Source organism: Prunus avium, chromosome 7 (genome assembly GCF_965620075.1).
Source record: "Prunus avium chromosome 7, drPruAviu1.hap1.1, whole genome shotgun sequence".
In the NCBI taxonomy this organism is placed as follows: domain Eukaryota; kingdom Viridiplantae; phylum Streptophyta; class Magnoliopsida; order Rosales; family Rosaceae; genus Prunus; species Prunus avium.
Window position 1 is genome coordinate 6,782,245 of NC_142290.1, and position 17,212 is coordinate 6,799,456.

A 17,212-nucleotide genomic window follows, 5' to 3' on the forward strand; every position below is an offset into this window, starting at 1 on the left:
CTAACCACCATCTCCTCCGGTGAAGGCCTCGACTTTACCAACGACTCCGAAGAAGGCAGCAGCAAAATAGAATCGAGTACCAAAATTTTATCCTTGAAAATTCACAAACAAGCAAGAATTCATGTAATTTCACCATATTTTTGTATTATATAAATAATTACAACATACAATTTTGGTCTTTGGTTGTTGAGATGAGATAGGCAGTGGGTGATGGGGAGTTTAGGTTTGGGTTGGCTGTTATGGGTGTTAATTTGGGATAGCGGGTTGGAAGGAGGCTGGATGTGGGGGTTTGGTGCAATGGAGGAGGTGGTGAATTGTTTTTCTTTTTGGGTTTTAAATTTTTTAAAGTTTTTTTAATGGTTTATAATTTGAAATTATTTTTTAAAATGTAATTTTTTATTTAATCCACATGGCATCATATCATTGGATATGTGAGATCCACATGTGTGCCACATCATCAATTTAACAGATTTTTAGATGGAACCTAATGGCAAGGACTATTTGTGAGCACACGTATTAACCTTAAGGACCATAAATGACACAAAAAAACATCAAGGATGCAATCTGATAGTTTCGCAAACCTCAGGGACGTTTTGTGATAAAAAGCCAAAATAAAAAGGAAAAGGAAAACCAAATACTTGTAGGGCATGGTGCGGGTTTGAAATAATCCGAGACTTGGCCGGCAAAACCAAACACTCAAATAAATTCCCTGGAAACCAATCCCGAAATCAAATCCCTTGATATTCGTAAAAAATAAAAGTAAAAGTAAAAGAAAATAATAATATTAGCAGAGAGAGTTTGGTTATTTGAGAAGTCTCTGCTTTGCCTGCCAGCGTTGATCGGCGAAGGAGTAGGCGTAGGCATGGCTGGTCAATGAGCTGCGTTGGACTGTCCGTACATCGTATAAACTGTAGCCCTAAGCGCAATGGAAGGTCAGCCTTCGATCTCCTCCACACACACTCTCTCTCGCTGCTCATCAAATTTGACTCTTTCTCTTTCTCTTTCTGTCTCTCTTGCTTTGTTTCTCTGTCAACTCTAGGGTTTCTATGTTAGGCAATTTCTTATTCAAGTGTTTGTTTGTGCTCAATTTTATTTTTTATAGTAAATTAAAAAGCTTCTTCCCCAAAAGGAAGTGAAATTAAGTTTGATATAATTAATTGATATGCCCAACTGAGTCTTTGGTGGATAAATTATTGGTTTCCTTGTACAATGAGCGCAATTGCGTTGGGATTTCTGACTATACTCTCTGAAAGTTTAGGATATAAATGAAATGTCTAAATTGGGTTCACATTGTTGCAACTGCACTCTGCAAAAAAAATTTATCCTGGGCTTTCTGTTCTGCTTCCTTTCTTTTTTTCTTTCCCTTGGTTGGTGTCTTCTAATCCAATTTGTGGTGGTCTGGTTTATAATTTCCCAGGATTTTTAATGAACAGATTTTTTGATATTTATTTAATTTGTTTTTCTTTATAAAAAAAAACTTGGTCCAGATATAAAATGTCACCACAATTCGATGCAAGAGGGTGAATAGCTTAGATGCATGAGAGAAAGAGACAGGCTCAGAGACCAATATTCTTTGGGCAGATTTGGAACCATGCGAGTCTAATGCCGGAGGGGAGGACATGGATGACCATGTGAGGAAGGATATTGCTGTTGGTTGAATTTGGATAGAAATTTGGATGTAGGCTATATAATACTGGTTGAGCGAGTCAACAGGGAGAAAAATTATTAGTGGCTGGTGTGAGAGAAAAAGCATTACATATCTTTGATAAGGATTGACCAAGAACAAAAAAGAAAAACGAAACAAAGAATAAATATCCAAGGTACAACATTTGACCAGAAAAAGCTACGAAGTGTTGACATGGATTATAATTAGGGTACAAAAACATTTATGATGGATTTATGCTCCAATTTGTTTGTATATTTCATCATTTGTCTTTAATAGATCTTGTGATTCTTATAAAAAAGAATAGAAAAGGTACCAAAGCACTGATAGTCAATTTTTGAAAACTTTGATAATCTGGGGTTACATTTAGTTATTCTCTATCTAGAATCACAAGAAAAACCTGACAACTACTTCTCAATGTATATGACACCTTGCAGTTGATGACAACAAATGATTGCAGTTGCAGAGTGTAATATAATAGTGACACATACACATTATGATTCTCAAGGAATGGTACCCAGAGAATTACACTTTGAATTCTTCATAACTCAAGTCTTTACTTTTAAAAAAAATAAAATTCTGCATCACAATTAAGGGATATGCAGCTTTCATCCTCATTGATGTATCAGTTTCTTATGTGTAAAAGTCAGGTAAAAAGTGCAGATCAGTTTATCTCGCATTTCCCTTTTGCTTTATCTTTGTGGTTAAGATTATTTAAGTAAACTTATTTGTGTCTGGAATCATGTTATATGCTTGTCTTTGTGAAAGATTTTGGTGGTGGTAAGAGAGTTGAAATGTTAGGCAGGTGTGGAGTGGTGGCTATATTTTGGGTTATTCGTGGAAAAGAAGTAGGAGGAACTTTTGATAGCTTCAGGGGTGAGGAGGGTGGATTTTCTGTGATATGAACTTACCTTCTTTTATTTGCATTGTCCTAATAAAATTTTAGTTTTCTACCTTGATATCCTTTTTAATCTGTTTCTTTAATAACTAAAATGAATCCCTGTGGAAAGGAAAAGACTTGCACCCAACTGCTACTTTGGAAATAAACTTCACCACTGAAACATCAAATAAAAGGTTTAATATGCAGTTTTATGCACTGGACTTTTAGAAGTGGACTATACTTGGGAATGGTAAACCTGTTCAATTTTAAGCTATATGTTTAGCAAGTCAGCTGTTCTTTTATAGCCAATTAGTTAGTAAGTGATCATCAAGCATGAAACTAGGTATAGGACTGCAGCCCAGGACTGCATTAAAGCCCACAGCCTACATAGTTCAGCCCATCCCAGCTCCGTCCCTGGCGGTGATTATGGTATAAATACCATAATATTCAACTTGGACAAGGACAAACTTTGTTGTGAGATCATTTCTATAACAAAGCAACTCTGCTATTGTTTATTTGTCTTCACTACTGCTGTTTGTCATCAGAAAATCATTGACTCATTAGCTTACTTTCTTGATCTGACAAATTGAAGTTTTCCAATGAAATTTATTTTCCTTTAACAATAATTGTTTCTGCATTATGAAGATTCTCCCTGATGCTTATTGGACTGGATTATTTCCTCTTGTGCCTAAGCCCCTGGAACTCCCTCCTAGCCGCCTGTTCTCTGGTTTGGTAGTGAATCTGCCATTGTTTCACCCTTGGCTTCCTGTGACAATCATTCATGCGAGAGTTTCCGAATTTCTTTTTCTTTGCAGGCTTTGCGAAGTTTTATGGTTATGGTTGTCCATTCTATCAGTAATTGAACTTGTCAGTGTTAGAACTTTTGAATTGTCCGAATTATCAGTTGGAGTTCAGTAGCTATATATGACCTGTATACTGGCAGTGATATAAGGGTAATTTGGTTGGAAAGTCTGCTCTGTTTGGCCAGAGGGAAGAGGGCTAAAGTCTTGTGGGGAAGTACTTTTCTTTGTATGATGTGGACATTTACAGTTATTGTATCATTTAAAAAAAGATTATTTAAAGTTGTTTTTGTTCAAAGATATATATCAACTGTGTCGTTGTGTTTGTGAAAACATGCTATACAAACACGCACATGCAGATGCATGTCCATATAGTTGTTTAGAATCCCAATTAGCTGATCAACATTATTACACTGTCTTTGGCAGGTGGGTCCCCAGACCAGGGATCAGTTGGGTCTGGGACAAAGAGGTCTAGTGCATCATCTGGCAGTAGGCCTCGTAATCGCAAGGAATTTCTTTATAGATTTGTGGACAGTAGCATGCTGACTGCAAAACTTGAGGACTGGTTTGAATCTATATCCAATAAATCAGAACCGAAGAAACCTGCCTTTGATGTGCCTTTTGAGTTGATAGAACTTCAAAAGTTTGACTATGCATTGGAAGGGATTTCATTTCAGCAGGTGATTAGGATGCCCAATGCCGTTTATGCTTCAACATCTGATGCTGTCGAAGCAACTGCTTATCTTGCTATTGAAGATTTTTTGCATGCCGGTGTGAAGGGCTTGTGGGAAGCATTCTGGAGTCAGGATGAGCCGATGCCTTTCTCTGTTGCTTGTTTATACGATGAAAACTTAAAATTCTACCAGGCTGAGAAAGCAGTTGCTGATGGTAAGCTTGGAGGTCTTTGTGCTACTGGTATATTGCTTACAAACCCTAGACATCCCCATGGGAAGTGGGATCAGATTCTTGAACTGGCTCTTTTAAGGCCTGATATCAGAAACTTTGCGATGGATAGTGACAGGCAGCTCCCTCTATCTGTTTTAGGTGAGGCCCTTTTCTATGCTCTACGTGTATTATTATCAAGAAGCTTGAGCAGACTGAACTACTCTCAGAGTTCAAACTCAGTTTTTATTCTTCTTGTTGATTCTCAGTATGGTGGGGTAGTAAAGGTTGAAGGAGATGTAAATAAGTTGGTGTTTGATGTCAATAATGTTTATGAATGTGCTGCTGAATGGATTATAAAACATTCTAGGATTGCAGTCTCTTCGGTTGATAGGATCTGGAACAAGCTTGGAAATGCCAACTGGGGAGATATCGGTGCTTTACAAGTACTTTTTGCCACCTTCCATTGTATCATGCAATTCGCTGGATTTCCCAAGCATTCAGTAGAGGATTTAGCTGCTGATCATGGTCCTCGTCTCCAAGCAAGAAGGGGTGAGAGGCAGTTGGGGGATGCCCGGGTGAATGGAAATGGTCTATTTCGGTTCCAGCAACGCAGTGTATCCCCTGAAATTGTTGAAGTTCAGGATGATTCTGTCAAAATTGAGACTGAACAGTTAATGAAGCTAGAAGTAGGATCTGTATTATGGTTGGAGGATTCTAACTGGCAAAAAGGTTACCAGATCAATCAAGTCTTGAATAACAGTGAACATCCATATTATATTGCATCTCCAGTTGAAGATCCTCAGAAAAGGCTGTTTCTGTATGTTGGTTCTCATCCTTCCCAGCTGGAGCCTGCGTGGGAGGATATGAATCTGTGGTATCAGGTTCAGAGGCAGACCAAAATTTTGACTATTATGAAACAGAAAGGACTATCTAGCAAGTATCTACCTCAGTTGAGTGCTTCTGGCAGGATTATTCACCCTGGTCAGTGTCAGCGACCCAGCTCTGGTGGGAACTGTGATCACCCCTGGTGTGGCACCCCCATTCTTGTGACCAGCCCAGTTGGTGAAACAGTGTCTCAGTTGATAAGTGAGGCCAGATTTGGTATGGAGGAGGCGGTTAGGTGTTGCCATGATTGCTTATCTGCACTTTCGACTGCTGCTTCTGCAGGGATTCGCCATGGAGACATCAGGCCAGAGAACGTGGTTTGTGTCAGATCTGCTGTGAGGCAACCTTATTTTGTTCTTATCGGTTGGGGACGTGCTATACTTGAAGATAGGGACCGCCCTGCAATGAACCTTCATTTCTCTTCAACTTATGCTCTCCAGGAGGGAAAGCTGTGCTCAGCTTCAGATGCAGAGAGCCTTGTTTATATGCTTTATATTTCCTGTGGTGGAGTTTTACCTGATCTTGATTCGGTTGAGGGGGCACTACAGTGGAGAGAGACTTCTTGGTCTAGGAGATTGATTCAGCAGAAGTTAGGTGATGCGTCAACTATATTGAAAGCATTTGCCGATTATGTTGATAGTCTATGCGGGACACCGTATCCCATGGACTATGATATATGGCTAAGAAGGTTGAGGAGAAATATAAATGAGGATGATCATGGGAAGGAAATTGATACATCGTGCTAAGGTTTATTTTTTCCTTTTCAAGGGCCACTCCATCAGAAATGATCCCTCTGGATCATCTGGAGCATTAACAATTCCTGGCTGCAATGACATGAAATTTTGTTGGAAGTGTTTGATACCTAATGCCAAATGTCCAATGTGATGATCTGGAGTCCATTGATTGAAACAGAATTCTTGTTTAAAATTTCGGAGACTGGCATGACTGCATCGCTTGAAGAAGTTCAAGCATGGAAACTCGTTTATGGTGATGTTTGTGCTGTTCCTTGCTCTGGAAATGATTTTGGGATTGCTTCTCAAGGGGATCTGCACAGATGAGCATGATTTTCAAGAATTTTTTGAGCTTTTGTGGTAAGAGTGTCCGTGGTGGAACCGAGAATTTAAAATTATATGGATATGTTTGCATGCAGTTCCCTAGTACAGTAGGGGACCTCAAAAAAAGAAAATCATTTATTTTTGCACTTCTGAAGAGTTTGTTTTATAAGAGAATATGTGATGTATTTATTACCATTTGTTTGTAAAGATCCAAACCATTGAAAGTTTGTGTAATTGCTACATATGAGTTGACATAAGTAGTCCATTGTGTCCAGGGCATCATTCTCTTCTGTAAATGTATTAGTGTTTTGGTTTGCCCGTATGGAAAACCCATTTTAATGCATTATCTGTTCTGTTGGGCTTCTACCTTGAATTTCCACTATTGTTTTTGGTCTTTCGACTATCTTTTTGAAATCAGAACCCTCTCAACCTTATCCATTAAGCTCTATAGAGTCATCTCCCTTGCACAACCATATACTCTCCCGCAAAAATGTAACCTAAATTTCTTGAACACTTACCTGCTGTGGATTTGCCTGTAAACCCTAGACGAGCATCCATCGTATTCAATTGCTTTCGACAACCTCCATAACCACATACATGACCAACAGTACCATTTGAGTCTTTCCTGATGCCGCCATTCTTGGTGTGCCCAAATGGTATCTTGAACTTATTGGAATGGCTGTTGTCAGGGCTTGCATTCTTCTATGTTGGATCGGGTCACTGTGGACATGAATTAATGAGTCTGTTGACTCTAAATTAATGAGTCTATCGAGCATTTGAGTTATTTAATGAGTGGAGTCCAATGTTTTCTTGATTCATTAATAAAAGCCAAAATGAGAAGCAAATATATTTGTAAGTGTCAAATGTTCTTAACGTTGATTGGATTTGACCAAGATTCTCATAAAGTTCAAATAGGGATTGGTTTGAGATTGGAAGTCTTGCACTCTAGGTAGTCCAAACCGCCAAGGAGATTGGTTCCTACTGAAATTAGGTCAAAGGCCAGTATTTGAATAAGGTTCAAAGTCAATGCTCTATCTACACAACTTCTCTCAACAGATATCAAATTGATTACCATTGATCCTAAAACCGATTCCAAACAGATTTTGGCACATATTTCAGAGATGACAGACCAACTAGACTAGTTAGCACATCACATTTATAGCCTCTACTATGCTATTGGATCAAATGACAAAGACATTGTTTAGAAAAAATGGCTTCGATCCCTCGCCCACAACTGGCCAAAAAGGGAAGGATCTTCCAAGCTGGAATGCATGCTACAAAAATCATTTTGACGTAACATAGAAATGAATAAAATAAGAGTTAATATCATTCCAACCAGTTGGCAGCTCCTGAGAGATTTCATCACAAGGTAAAAGAGAAGGTACACTTGTGAGAAAAGCACCCGCTTCAATTAAGGAAAAAATAGAAAAATAATGTCAACAGCTACATAGCTTGGACAGAATTCATGTGCAGAGACTGATGATCTGGTAATGTAGGGTGCAAAATGACCTATTGGCTGTGGAGCCCGCTGATTACTCAATTGACTGCACAAATCCGAACTTATTTCAGTTTTCCGGCTCATGTGACTGCGACTACGTCACTTTGGATGAGACCCCGAAAAGGCAGCTCCGAAGATTCACGAACATCCATGGCTCCATAAAAGCATCTCAGTCATGATTTAAACAAAGTAAACAAATTAGATTATAGCATATGAACGAGGTTAAGATTAGCTGTTATTATAGAACTTCATTTGAATCTTTATACTAATTTGCAAACTTAATAAAAACCAACGCTAAAAGATTGTGTTTCTCTGTCACAATGTACTGCAAATTTAGACCCTCTCAAGTGTGTCAAAAATTATATGAATGTCAGGTTCTAGTTTTTCTATGCTCCTACATAACTATGTAAGACACCATACCAATTTGTAGAATATCTAACCAGACAGCTAATGACCAATGTGGAGAGAGAAAAAAGTAACTTCAGTTTACGGTTTTTACAATTCTCTCTAGGTAGGAAGCGAACAAAGTTTAAGTGGAATGATGCAGCTGGAAACTGATGATACTATATGCCACAAGTCACACGGAAAAAAACATGCCTCACGTTCGAGAGAGAGAGAGAGAGAGATATATATATATATACCTTGAAAAGTTTGTCATTCCTTCATTAACTAGGCTGCATTGGAGTGTACATCCTTACCCTCTGTGTCTTGGTGTCTCCAATATCTTAAGAATTGAATTAGTATCTAAAAGGCATTAAGGTACAATAGTTTCAGACTGTTCAAGATATTGCACTTGTTCTGTAAGAGGTACAACAAGAAAACTGTTCAACCTTCTAAGAAAAACTATTAAATTAGCAAATTTTTGACAATGCACTTTGTACTATTTTAAGATAAACATATATAGTCATTTCAAACAGGTATGCTACATTCAAAAATACATATGTAACAGTGATACAAGAAGGATACGAAAATATCTAGAAGCATGCATCCTCCAGCATCCACCAGCCACGGAAGATTTGGTCTGATCCCCGACCAGTCCAAGCTGTTCACAATAATGCTGCACAACAAAGAACCAAGATCAATAGTGAAATGGAATAAAAGTAATTCCTGAAACAATCTACATATTGTGGTAAAAAAATACATCATTAACTTTGGAACTAACTGTAAATTAAATGGCTGTACAACAAAAGGCCAAACAGTAGGAAAAGAACCACAACCAACATTCACCTTGCTACATAAGTGGCATTTCCAAGAACAGCAAAGACGAACATTAAAGGATTAAGCCCCTGCATATTATACAGAAAAATATTATCACTCTCTCTCTCTCTCACTCTCTCACATCATGCATGCAACACAAAGATATTTGCATTCTCCTCTGGGTTGAGGAGTGGGATCAAAGGGTTAGTTGATGCTTATACTGCTGTAATAAAAGAATCACTAAAAAAATTCATGAAAAAAGCATTCAATATCTGAAGGTGCCAACAAGAAACCACTGACACAGCAAATAGGGAGAAAACTAACAAAGAGAACAATTACGGTAAATTTGAATCAATATACTCAATCAACTAGAATCATCTCTTAGGGCATGTTTGGGATTACTTCTGCACGAACTTTTTAACATCCAAAAGTGCTTATGGCTGCTTTTGAAATAAAAATTTGAAAGTGCTTAGCACTTCTAGTACTTCCTGGAAGAAATTCCAAGTGCTTTTCCAGAATCTCAATCATCTCACAAGAATCTGAAACCTTATTCACAGTAAGGCCTCTTCAAAGAGGCAATCACACATTACTAAAATAACTAAACAAAACACAATAGGAAACCTACATAATTAACTAGAGAGTTTATCACACACAACATGTATACAGAAAATTAGTGTAGGAAGAGCTGTAAATGTAGGAGAGGTTGGAAAGTGGGGACTTTGTACAATTATCATACTTTACTTGCATTTTGCAATTTATTATTGATACCCGTTTAAATAATACCTTAAATTATTATTAGTGTATATAAATTGACACAAATAATTAACCCACTGAGTCCTAATTCTGATAAATATAAACTTATACAAAATACACTTAACCTCTAAACATGAGCTTAGGCCTAACATTAAATACAGATTCATTTTCTTCTTCCATTAATCATTAACTACATCTATGACGGTGAAAATGCTTACCTCAACATTGCCCTTTCGGATCTGCAAAAATTGATCAAGAACCAGAAGTTAACATCACTCAGACAACTGAGACAGAAACAAATGCCCATATTCTAAAATAAAATTGGATACCCAAAAAAAAGGAATGGATTAAGACAATGATATTTGTCGAATATAAGTAACTAATTCTGGTTTGAATGTCTTATAGATAGCAGCATATCATGCTGGAGCACACCATACTCACTACATGCACAATGACAACCCATGTATTCATTAGCAGATAGAAGTGGCAAAATTAAAGTTTCCCCACAGAAGAAAAAACATAAGAACTAGAATGATCTCACAGAAGCGAGCGAAGCTAAAGAAGTTGTCAACTTTGCACAATACAGCACCTCCTCCCCAATAAGTATAGCTACTTTTAAGGGTACTACTTACATTTAAGAAAATTTGTGGAAGCCGTCCACCAATGTAAATAGCTGCCATTCCCCAACCAAGCAAATTTCCTATCCCGCTGCTATCTTTAGTACCCTTTGCTTGCAACAGCTCACTACTTACCTGAAATTCAAATTGTGATTCAGCAGAAAAGAACAATGCTTGAGTTTCATTCATCCTCTTTGGAAAACATTTATGACTTCTACAGAAAATTATCATAAAACTGAAAAAAAAAAAAAAAGAGTACAAGACATATTGACCCAGAGAACATCCTGAAACATGACTTTGTGTATCCCCAATCTTAAAACTTTGTCCAAACTCCGAACTAGAAAACAATAATGGTGATGATAATGGACTTTTTTTTAGACTAGAAGATTAAATTTGATTTCATAAGCGAGACTGTACAGTAAAGTGGACAGGTAATCCACCAAGAGCAGAAGAGCAAATAACATTAATAGAAGAAATTATAGATTAAGAAACCAAAATAAATCATGACACTGCAACTTTTCAATCTAGAATAATATTGAACCCCAAAGCACTGCCCAGAACTTGACCTGCTCCCACACCTCCACTTACACCCCCGTAACATGTTCAAAGATCTGCTGATTCCTTTGTGACCAAATAGACCAAAAATAGCCATCACCAGACAACCCCATATTGTTTTAGCCTTTTTTTCCACCAGCCATAATGATGATGATAATGATGATGAAAGATAAGATATGTTTTACCCAACATTCTAACTAATACGCCATGTATACCCATTATATGAAGTTACAGAAAGACAGATGCACACCATGTATATCTATTATATTAAGTTTTGTACAGAACATATTAAACAGGCAACCAGAAGAGAAAACTGCTCAGCCATAAACTGGCAACATTAGTGGTTTGTGCAACAAGAATAGTGCCGCCTAACCTGTTTTCTCAATAGCATCTTAAGAATTGTAAAAGAGAAAGTAAACTGCCAGTTTGGAATTTTGACTACCTGCAACAGCCTTCTTCCTACTCGCATCACTACTCCTCGACTTGGATTTTCAACAATTAAATCAAGTTTGTTATCTACTGATCGGTGATTAAAAGTGCCAAAGAGGGTCATCAGAGAGACCTAAATCAGAAGGAAAAGATAACAGTTTACATCGTATGATCAATATTCTGACAATACAATATACTTATTAATTATACATTCACCGGTATAGAGCTTACCACACAGAGGACGGTCTTGATATTATTAGATGGTGCAGATTGTGTAGATGCAAGTGCACCAAGCAAGGGCTCTTCATTGGAATTCCGAATATGATTAAATGTAGGAGCTGTTGTTTGTGCCAAATAAGACCTTTCTGTAGGGGTATGACTCCTTGATAGAGATCTTGCTGATCTGATGAATTCCCAGGAAAATAGAGATCTTACTACATGATCATGATTTTCAACAATGAAAATTAGATAGATCACTTAACTCTGAAAATTTAAAAACATTTATCTCAGCAACCATCTGATTATAGTTGCAGACTTCATAAAAATGCTGGCAGATTTCAGCTAGCAACATCTTGCATTTCAAGATTTTAAGGTTAGATATGGAGCAAGGGTGAGCAATTTGCAGCCCTAGTTATCTTTCATTTTCTTTTCAAAGATGCAGATTAATCGAGACAGCCACCAAATTTCAGTTAACATCATTATTACAATCATGACAAATCTGGAAAGGTGTCCAAACTGCAGTATGAGTACCCAAAGGGTGAACAGAACCCTTCAAGAAAGTAAGAGAGGTTTTCTCTTAAGATAGATATACCAGATAAAATTAAGACCAAGTTACACTAGCTCCAACCCCACTTAAATAGATCTAATAACAACTAGCCTACTCAATACTTTCTAGTTCCAAGAGCATGCCCCTAGAAGGTCACAGAAAAAACTGACTGACATAAAGTACAAAAAAAAAATATATGTATATATATGTATATATTCATAGCCTAAAAGCCCCAAACCAAGAAACTTATTAGATCCTCAAGAACTATCCAGAACAGTAAGTTTTCTATCAACTGGCTGCTTCATAAAGTTGACTAAAACTTTAACAAAGGACAAGTGTCTTTGCTTTGAATGTAATTTCTTTTGTTTTTTTCTTCTCCTATGCGAACCCATCTGCTCCCCTTATTTTTCAGAAGCCTGGTAGGGTTTAATGTATATCCAGTACATGTCCAACTCTTACTTCGTTTTTACATAGACAAAATTTAGATATAACTTTACTGTGCCAAATTGAAGTCTTCATCAATTATACATTAAAAGAAACAAAAATAAAAAGAGATAATCGATAATAATATGTCACTCCATAGAAGCACATTTGAGAGATCTGATGAGAAATATTAATTACATGTAGTATGATTCTCTTCTGGGGGAAATACTTGGACAAATTCCTGGAAGAGGAATGGGTGAACTCAAAACATTTCCTGCACTGGGGGTGTCAAACCCAATACTCCTGCCAGCATGGTTGACCTGTTTCCCAACGAAGTCAGTATTGCTTCTTCTAACCTCAGTCAGGTTAGACTTGGAACCCTACATTACAGATTAGTGCATTAAAGGTATTCTCTTTTTGCTTTTTGATGCAAGCATTAAACGTACTCGATGTATGACTGCAAAAAGGCAAAAAAGAAACCTAAAGCAGAAAATAAGTAATACATAAAGCAGTTGAATTAGCAAATGTAACTGTCATAAGTAAATTAAGTGCTCCAAGTTATGTGCTACTGTTGCGTGCTTCTCTGGAATTGTATTCAAACCATCACTCGCCCCTAGAAATCAGAACAACACATCTATAAGCAAACTAATCATTGTAAAACCTACTGGAAAGAAGAAGCTATCTGCCAAAAAAGTTCTATTTCCACAATCTGATTAGATGGTCACAAGAAAGAGAAGAAGACAATGAGGTGCTTCTTCAATTTAGAAGAAACCGGTACAGAAATGCTAGCTAACCAGAAAAGATTTCCTTCTTTTCTAAGATTGAAATAAAATCTCGATCAAATTGAGGTCATATCAGCTGGTCAAACAAACAATACAGAAAATGTTTGACAGATCCGTATAAGGTTAATGTGTACCTACTTCATGTAATCGAAAATTAATCAGATGGGCATGAATTTCTGAAAACCTCAAATCACTTGAATCTTTCTCAGTTTGGATTATATTCAAGTTTCCTATTTTTCCAAATCTTGATTCTTTTGCCATATTTGAACTTGGAATCCATTATAGGATCTTTCAACAAGCTTTCCATTACATGCTCTTTAAAATTTTCTTAGTTCCCAAAATGAGAAGCTCTAACTTTCCTACTCCACTAGAAATATACAATAAGGCAAACATGAATGAGTAAGTGGCTAAGGTTATGCGATTATGTAAGAGGAGATGAGGACATCAGCTTCCAACCTTTTTCTGTCTCAAATTGTGTTTAAGTCGAGGATATATGCAGCCAAAGTATATGGTCTGCACCGCAAGAACAGCTGTGGTAATTGTATACAACTGCATACCAAGAAAACAGTGAAAGATCGCATCACCTCATTTGTTGATGACATGAAATCAATTTGAATGAAAAATCTATTTGTTTAGATATCAAAATGAAGCTCCAGTCTCGACATTTGTACCATTGCCATATAGTATTGTGTGGGAAGCTGCACAAGCAAGGATACAAAGGAGCAGTTAGTTACCAATACTTTGTGTTTATGAAAGACAATATGTACCCAAAAATGTCCAAAGCTAATCTGAGATCATTACCCTTATGCATTGGGAAGCAATAAAACAAAATAATCCCAATAAGTAAGCATTATGGTGAACTTTTGTTGACAGAGTCTTCTTGTAAAAAGCAAACTTTCTATATAGAAGATTGATACTTAACTGAAATTGCACACCAATTCTCTAGATCATCCAAACCAATTCAAAGATAACAAGAACTTAGGTAGACACTTTCAACAAGTTCTGAATTGTAACTTGATTTGCATATTTTATTTATGATCAAGTCTTCTTTATCCATAAAACACAGAATTTATATATGGCACATGGACCAAGATGAAGGACCCACCAAGATAAAGGGCTCCCAATCTGGATTACCATCAATCAACAGACCAACACTAACTGGAGAACCCTAGGTTGCAATAGCATACAACATCATGTTAAGTTTACTTTGTATTGGCTAATTCCATGTCTGAAACACTAGAGTTGTAAGAGTTTGTGTCGAGCAAGTTGAAGATGACATCTCAAGAAGAATGAAGAGGACGAGCTTTGGTCACATGCTAAGACGAGTCTATAGTTTCATGTTTCACAATTCAAAACTTAATGAGCCAGAAGTCCACCATCAAAATGATACAGCCCTAACAAACAAATCCAAAATATACCTCCTACACTGTAGAACAACGCTAACAACTATACCACAGGAAACTTCCAAATCTAATAAAATTACAGAAAACAAAAGATCCCTATAAGTTGGAGAAAGAGAAGCCCATAACGATCGCCTGATTCTTTCCCAGGAAATCTCTTCTACCTCCGCACTATAGTTCTCGAATATTTTTCGATTTCTCTCCAACCAAATTACCTAAAGGACAACTAACACAGTGCGATTCCACAACATTCTTGCCTTCCTTCCACCGCCAAACGACAAACTTTTCGCAAAGCATGTTTGAAGGTGACTAAAGGATATTAACCCTTGCCTCCCTGACTAACTGCCACAGCAGCCGCAATGCATATGAACAATGTGAAAACAAGCGAGTTCCAGATTCCACCTCTTTTTATGGGCAAAATGCACCAGTGAGTAGAAAGACAAACATTGAATCTTCTTCGTTTAAACGAAAGTGTCTCATCAAGAATATTTTAACCATTTCTACATTTCTGGACTCCTATCCTACTTACCATCTATGATCTTCTACGTTTATGATGCTTAGAGTTAGAACTCCATATAAACATTTTTGCCAACTTTGAGGAGAACGTTGTGCAACCTAGAGCTTTGGAGTTTGTGTTGTCTTTGTGAAGTTGCTTTCTCTCATAGATGCTGTTGTGTTTTTTACTTTTCTGGTATCTTAGGCAGCGTTTGAATTTTTTTTCCATAGTCTACAATAGTTTTATGTATGTATCCATTGTCCTTTTATGCCACTTATACCTTGTCATATCATATGAGAAACCAGACTGATGCCACCCAAGGGTGAGTTAATGTTCCTCTAGTACAGACCTTGCCATGTGATGGCTACAGGGGACATTAAGCATAGCATTGGCCTGGAGCAGACTGTTCTTACGCCTTGGGAGGGACTTTCTCCATCACCTCACATCACGTTGCTCTATGGAGAGCTGGTTTGATTGTTACAAACTAGCCAAGTGGTGGCCACAAGGAAGAAACAGCAGATTCTCATTTATGCCCTTGGTTGTAATGTTGACATACAAACATTAAGAATCTTACATTTACATGCACCATTAAGTAAAAGTTAAAAATACCTCCACACTTGCTTTGGTAGAGGAATACAGATGAACTATATCAGGCACCGAAGTAATACAGAGCTGCTAAATTAAATTTAACAAAAATAAAAGAAGTTATTTTCATATACAGGGACAAGTTTAAAAAAGCTACTGAAGAAACTGAAACCGAAACATTAAGGGACACTTACCGTAGCTGGTTCCAACATGCAGCCAAAAAGATTAAAAAGGTCCCTGCATAAGAATTCCATATGAAATAAATTACAAGAGCAAAGCAATTAGTCTCTTGTCAATATCACAATTCAGCTTAGAAGCTAGAACATAAATTCACATATTATGGCTGCAGGCTGTATGAAGCAATTTGTGACAAAGTTTTGGCTACATCAAGTAAACACAAAGGTATCATTGTCAAAATTGGAACTACAAGGACGAAAGTGAAAATCCTAGAAAACTAGAGAAATAAATTACAAAGATATTGATAAGCTTGCATTCTGAATCAAAAAAAAAAAAAAGGATTGAACTCCAAGCATAATTTGGTGGAGGGTTTACAAAGACAAGAATTTGGGAATTGTGAAGCAAAGAAGAATGAATAGCTTTGCTTTTGAATTTCTTTCTGGGTCCACCTCCACCACCACATAAATGACATGAGGAAGACATTTGAAAACAACAGCAAATAGAAAGCAAAAGTCTAAAATGGATGGATGGGGAACTTAAAAATCATAAGGACATAAATAAATGTAAAAATGCACAGAACATCAACAAAATTATAATAATAAAGGATAAAGAGATGAAGAAAAGGGCAAAAGCAGTAAGCCGCAAAATCATAAAAGTAGCCTACCCGAGTATCCAAGTCATTAAGAAAGCAAGAGACAGACCGTTCGTGGATTTGTTTTTGTAGTTTGTGATGATTTGAGGTATCTCAGCAACACCCCAACTCACCACACTGACTAAACCCAGTGTCAGCGAAACGCCGTCTTTGACGCTGCAAAGATTATACTCCATGTACTTCCTCCCCCATTCCCAACAATGCTCATCTCTCGTGGGCCCCACTGCCATTCCTCCCATCACTGTATAGTATTGCATGCTTCTCTCTCTCTCTCTCTCTCTCTCTCTCTCTCTATTCTCCTCTTCTCTTCTCTACCAACACAGCCTTCCTTCAACGTCCCCCTCACTCACGCTCTCTGTGGGTTTGTTTGAGTTGTGTGTTTTGAGTGAGAGAAATATTAGAAGGCAATTTCAATTTCTAATGAATTCCAAATGCACCCAAAAAAGTAATAATAATAAAAGGCAGACCATAACTAGGAATCAAAAACGTTATGTAAATATCCATATATTTCTATTTGGAAAATTAACAAATATCCAATCAAAAAATCCTTTTTTACTAATCAAGGTGGTTGGTGTGAGTGATTCGGCACTCTCATTCCTTAAGAGAGGTTAAAGGTTCGATCCCTGCTCTCGTACGGAGTCACCACTTTGGCCAACACTTTACCCCTTACGGGCCGACCCGGTGTGAGTGGGGATTAGTCTGGATTGTGGTTAA

General features: G+C 37.2%; 2 protein-coding genes across 4 annotated transcripts; one reads left to right on the forward strand and one right to left on the reverse strand.

Annotated features, from left to right (window-relative positions):
* The first annotated feature begins 673 nt into the window (after positions 1 to 673).
* On the forward strand, positions 674 to 6,534 carry LOC110761409 (Protein kinase superfamily protein). The gene is made up of 2 exons (XM_021963875.2): positions 674 to 932; positions 3,770 to 6,534. The coding sequence occupies exons 1-2, from the start codon at positions 926 to 928 to the stop codon at positions 5,857 to 5,859; spliced, it is 2,097 nt and encodes a 698-aa protein (XP_021819567.1). The 5' UTR covers positions 674 to 925; the 3' UTR covers positions 5,860 to 6,534.
* An 808-nt stretch (positions 6,535 to 7,342) lies between these two features.
* Positions 7,343 to 16,923, reverse strand: LOC110761401 (PQ-loop repeat family protein / transmembrane family protein). Of its 3 annotated transcripts, none has more exons than XM_021963865.2 (14): positions 16,511 to 16,923; positions 15,864 to 15,906; positions 15,694 to 15,759; positions 13,860 to 13,886; positions 13,645 to 13,737; positions 12,605 to 12,786; positions 11,449 to 11,620; positions 11,231 to 11,350; positions 10,249 to 10,368; positions 9,835 to 9,855; positions 8,894 to 8,952; positions 8,633 to 8,723; positions 8,308 to 8,410; positions 7,343 to 7,834 (listed from the first exon to the last, which is right to left on the reverse strand). In XM_021963865.2, exons 1-13 carry the CDS (start codon positions 16,753 to 16,755, stop codon positions 8,336 to 8,338), a joined length of 1,314 nt encoding a protein of 437 aa, XP_021819557.1. In that variant the 5' UTR covers positions 16,756 to 16,923; the 3' UTR covers positions 7,343 to 7,834; positions 8,308 to 8,335. The 3 variants fall into 3 exon arrangements, with proteins under 3 accessions (XP_021819557.1, XP_021819558.1, XP_021819560.1); XM_021963866.2 differs by having other exon boundaries at positions 7,344 to 7,834; positions 15,694 to 15,756; XM_021963868.2 differs by lacking the exon at positions 15,694 to 15,759 and having other exon boundaries at positions 7,344 to 7,834.
* Between the last annotated feature and the right edge of the window lie 289 nt (positions 16,924 to 17,212).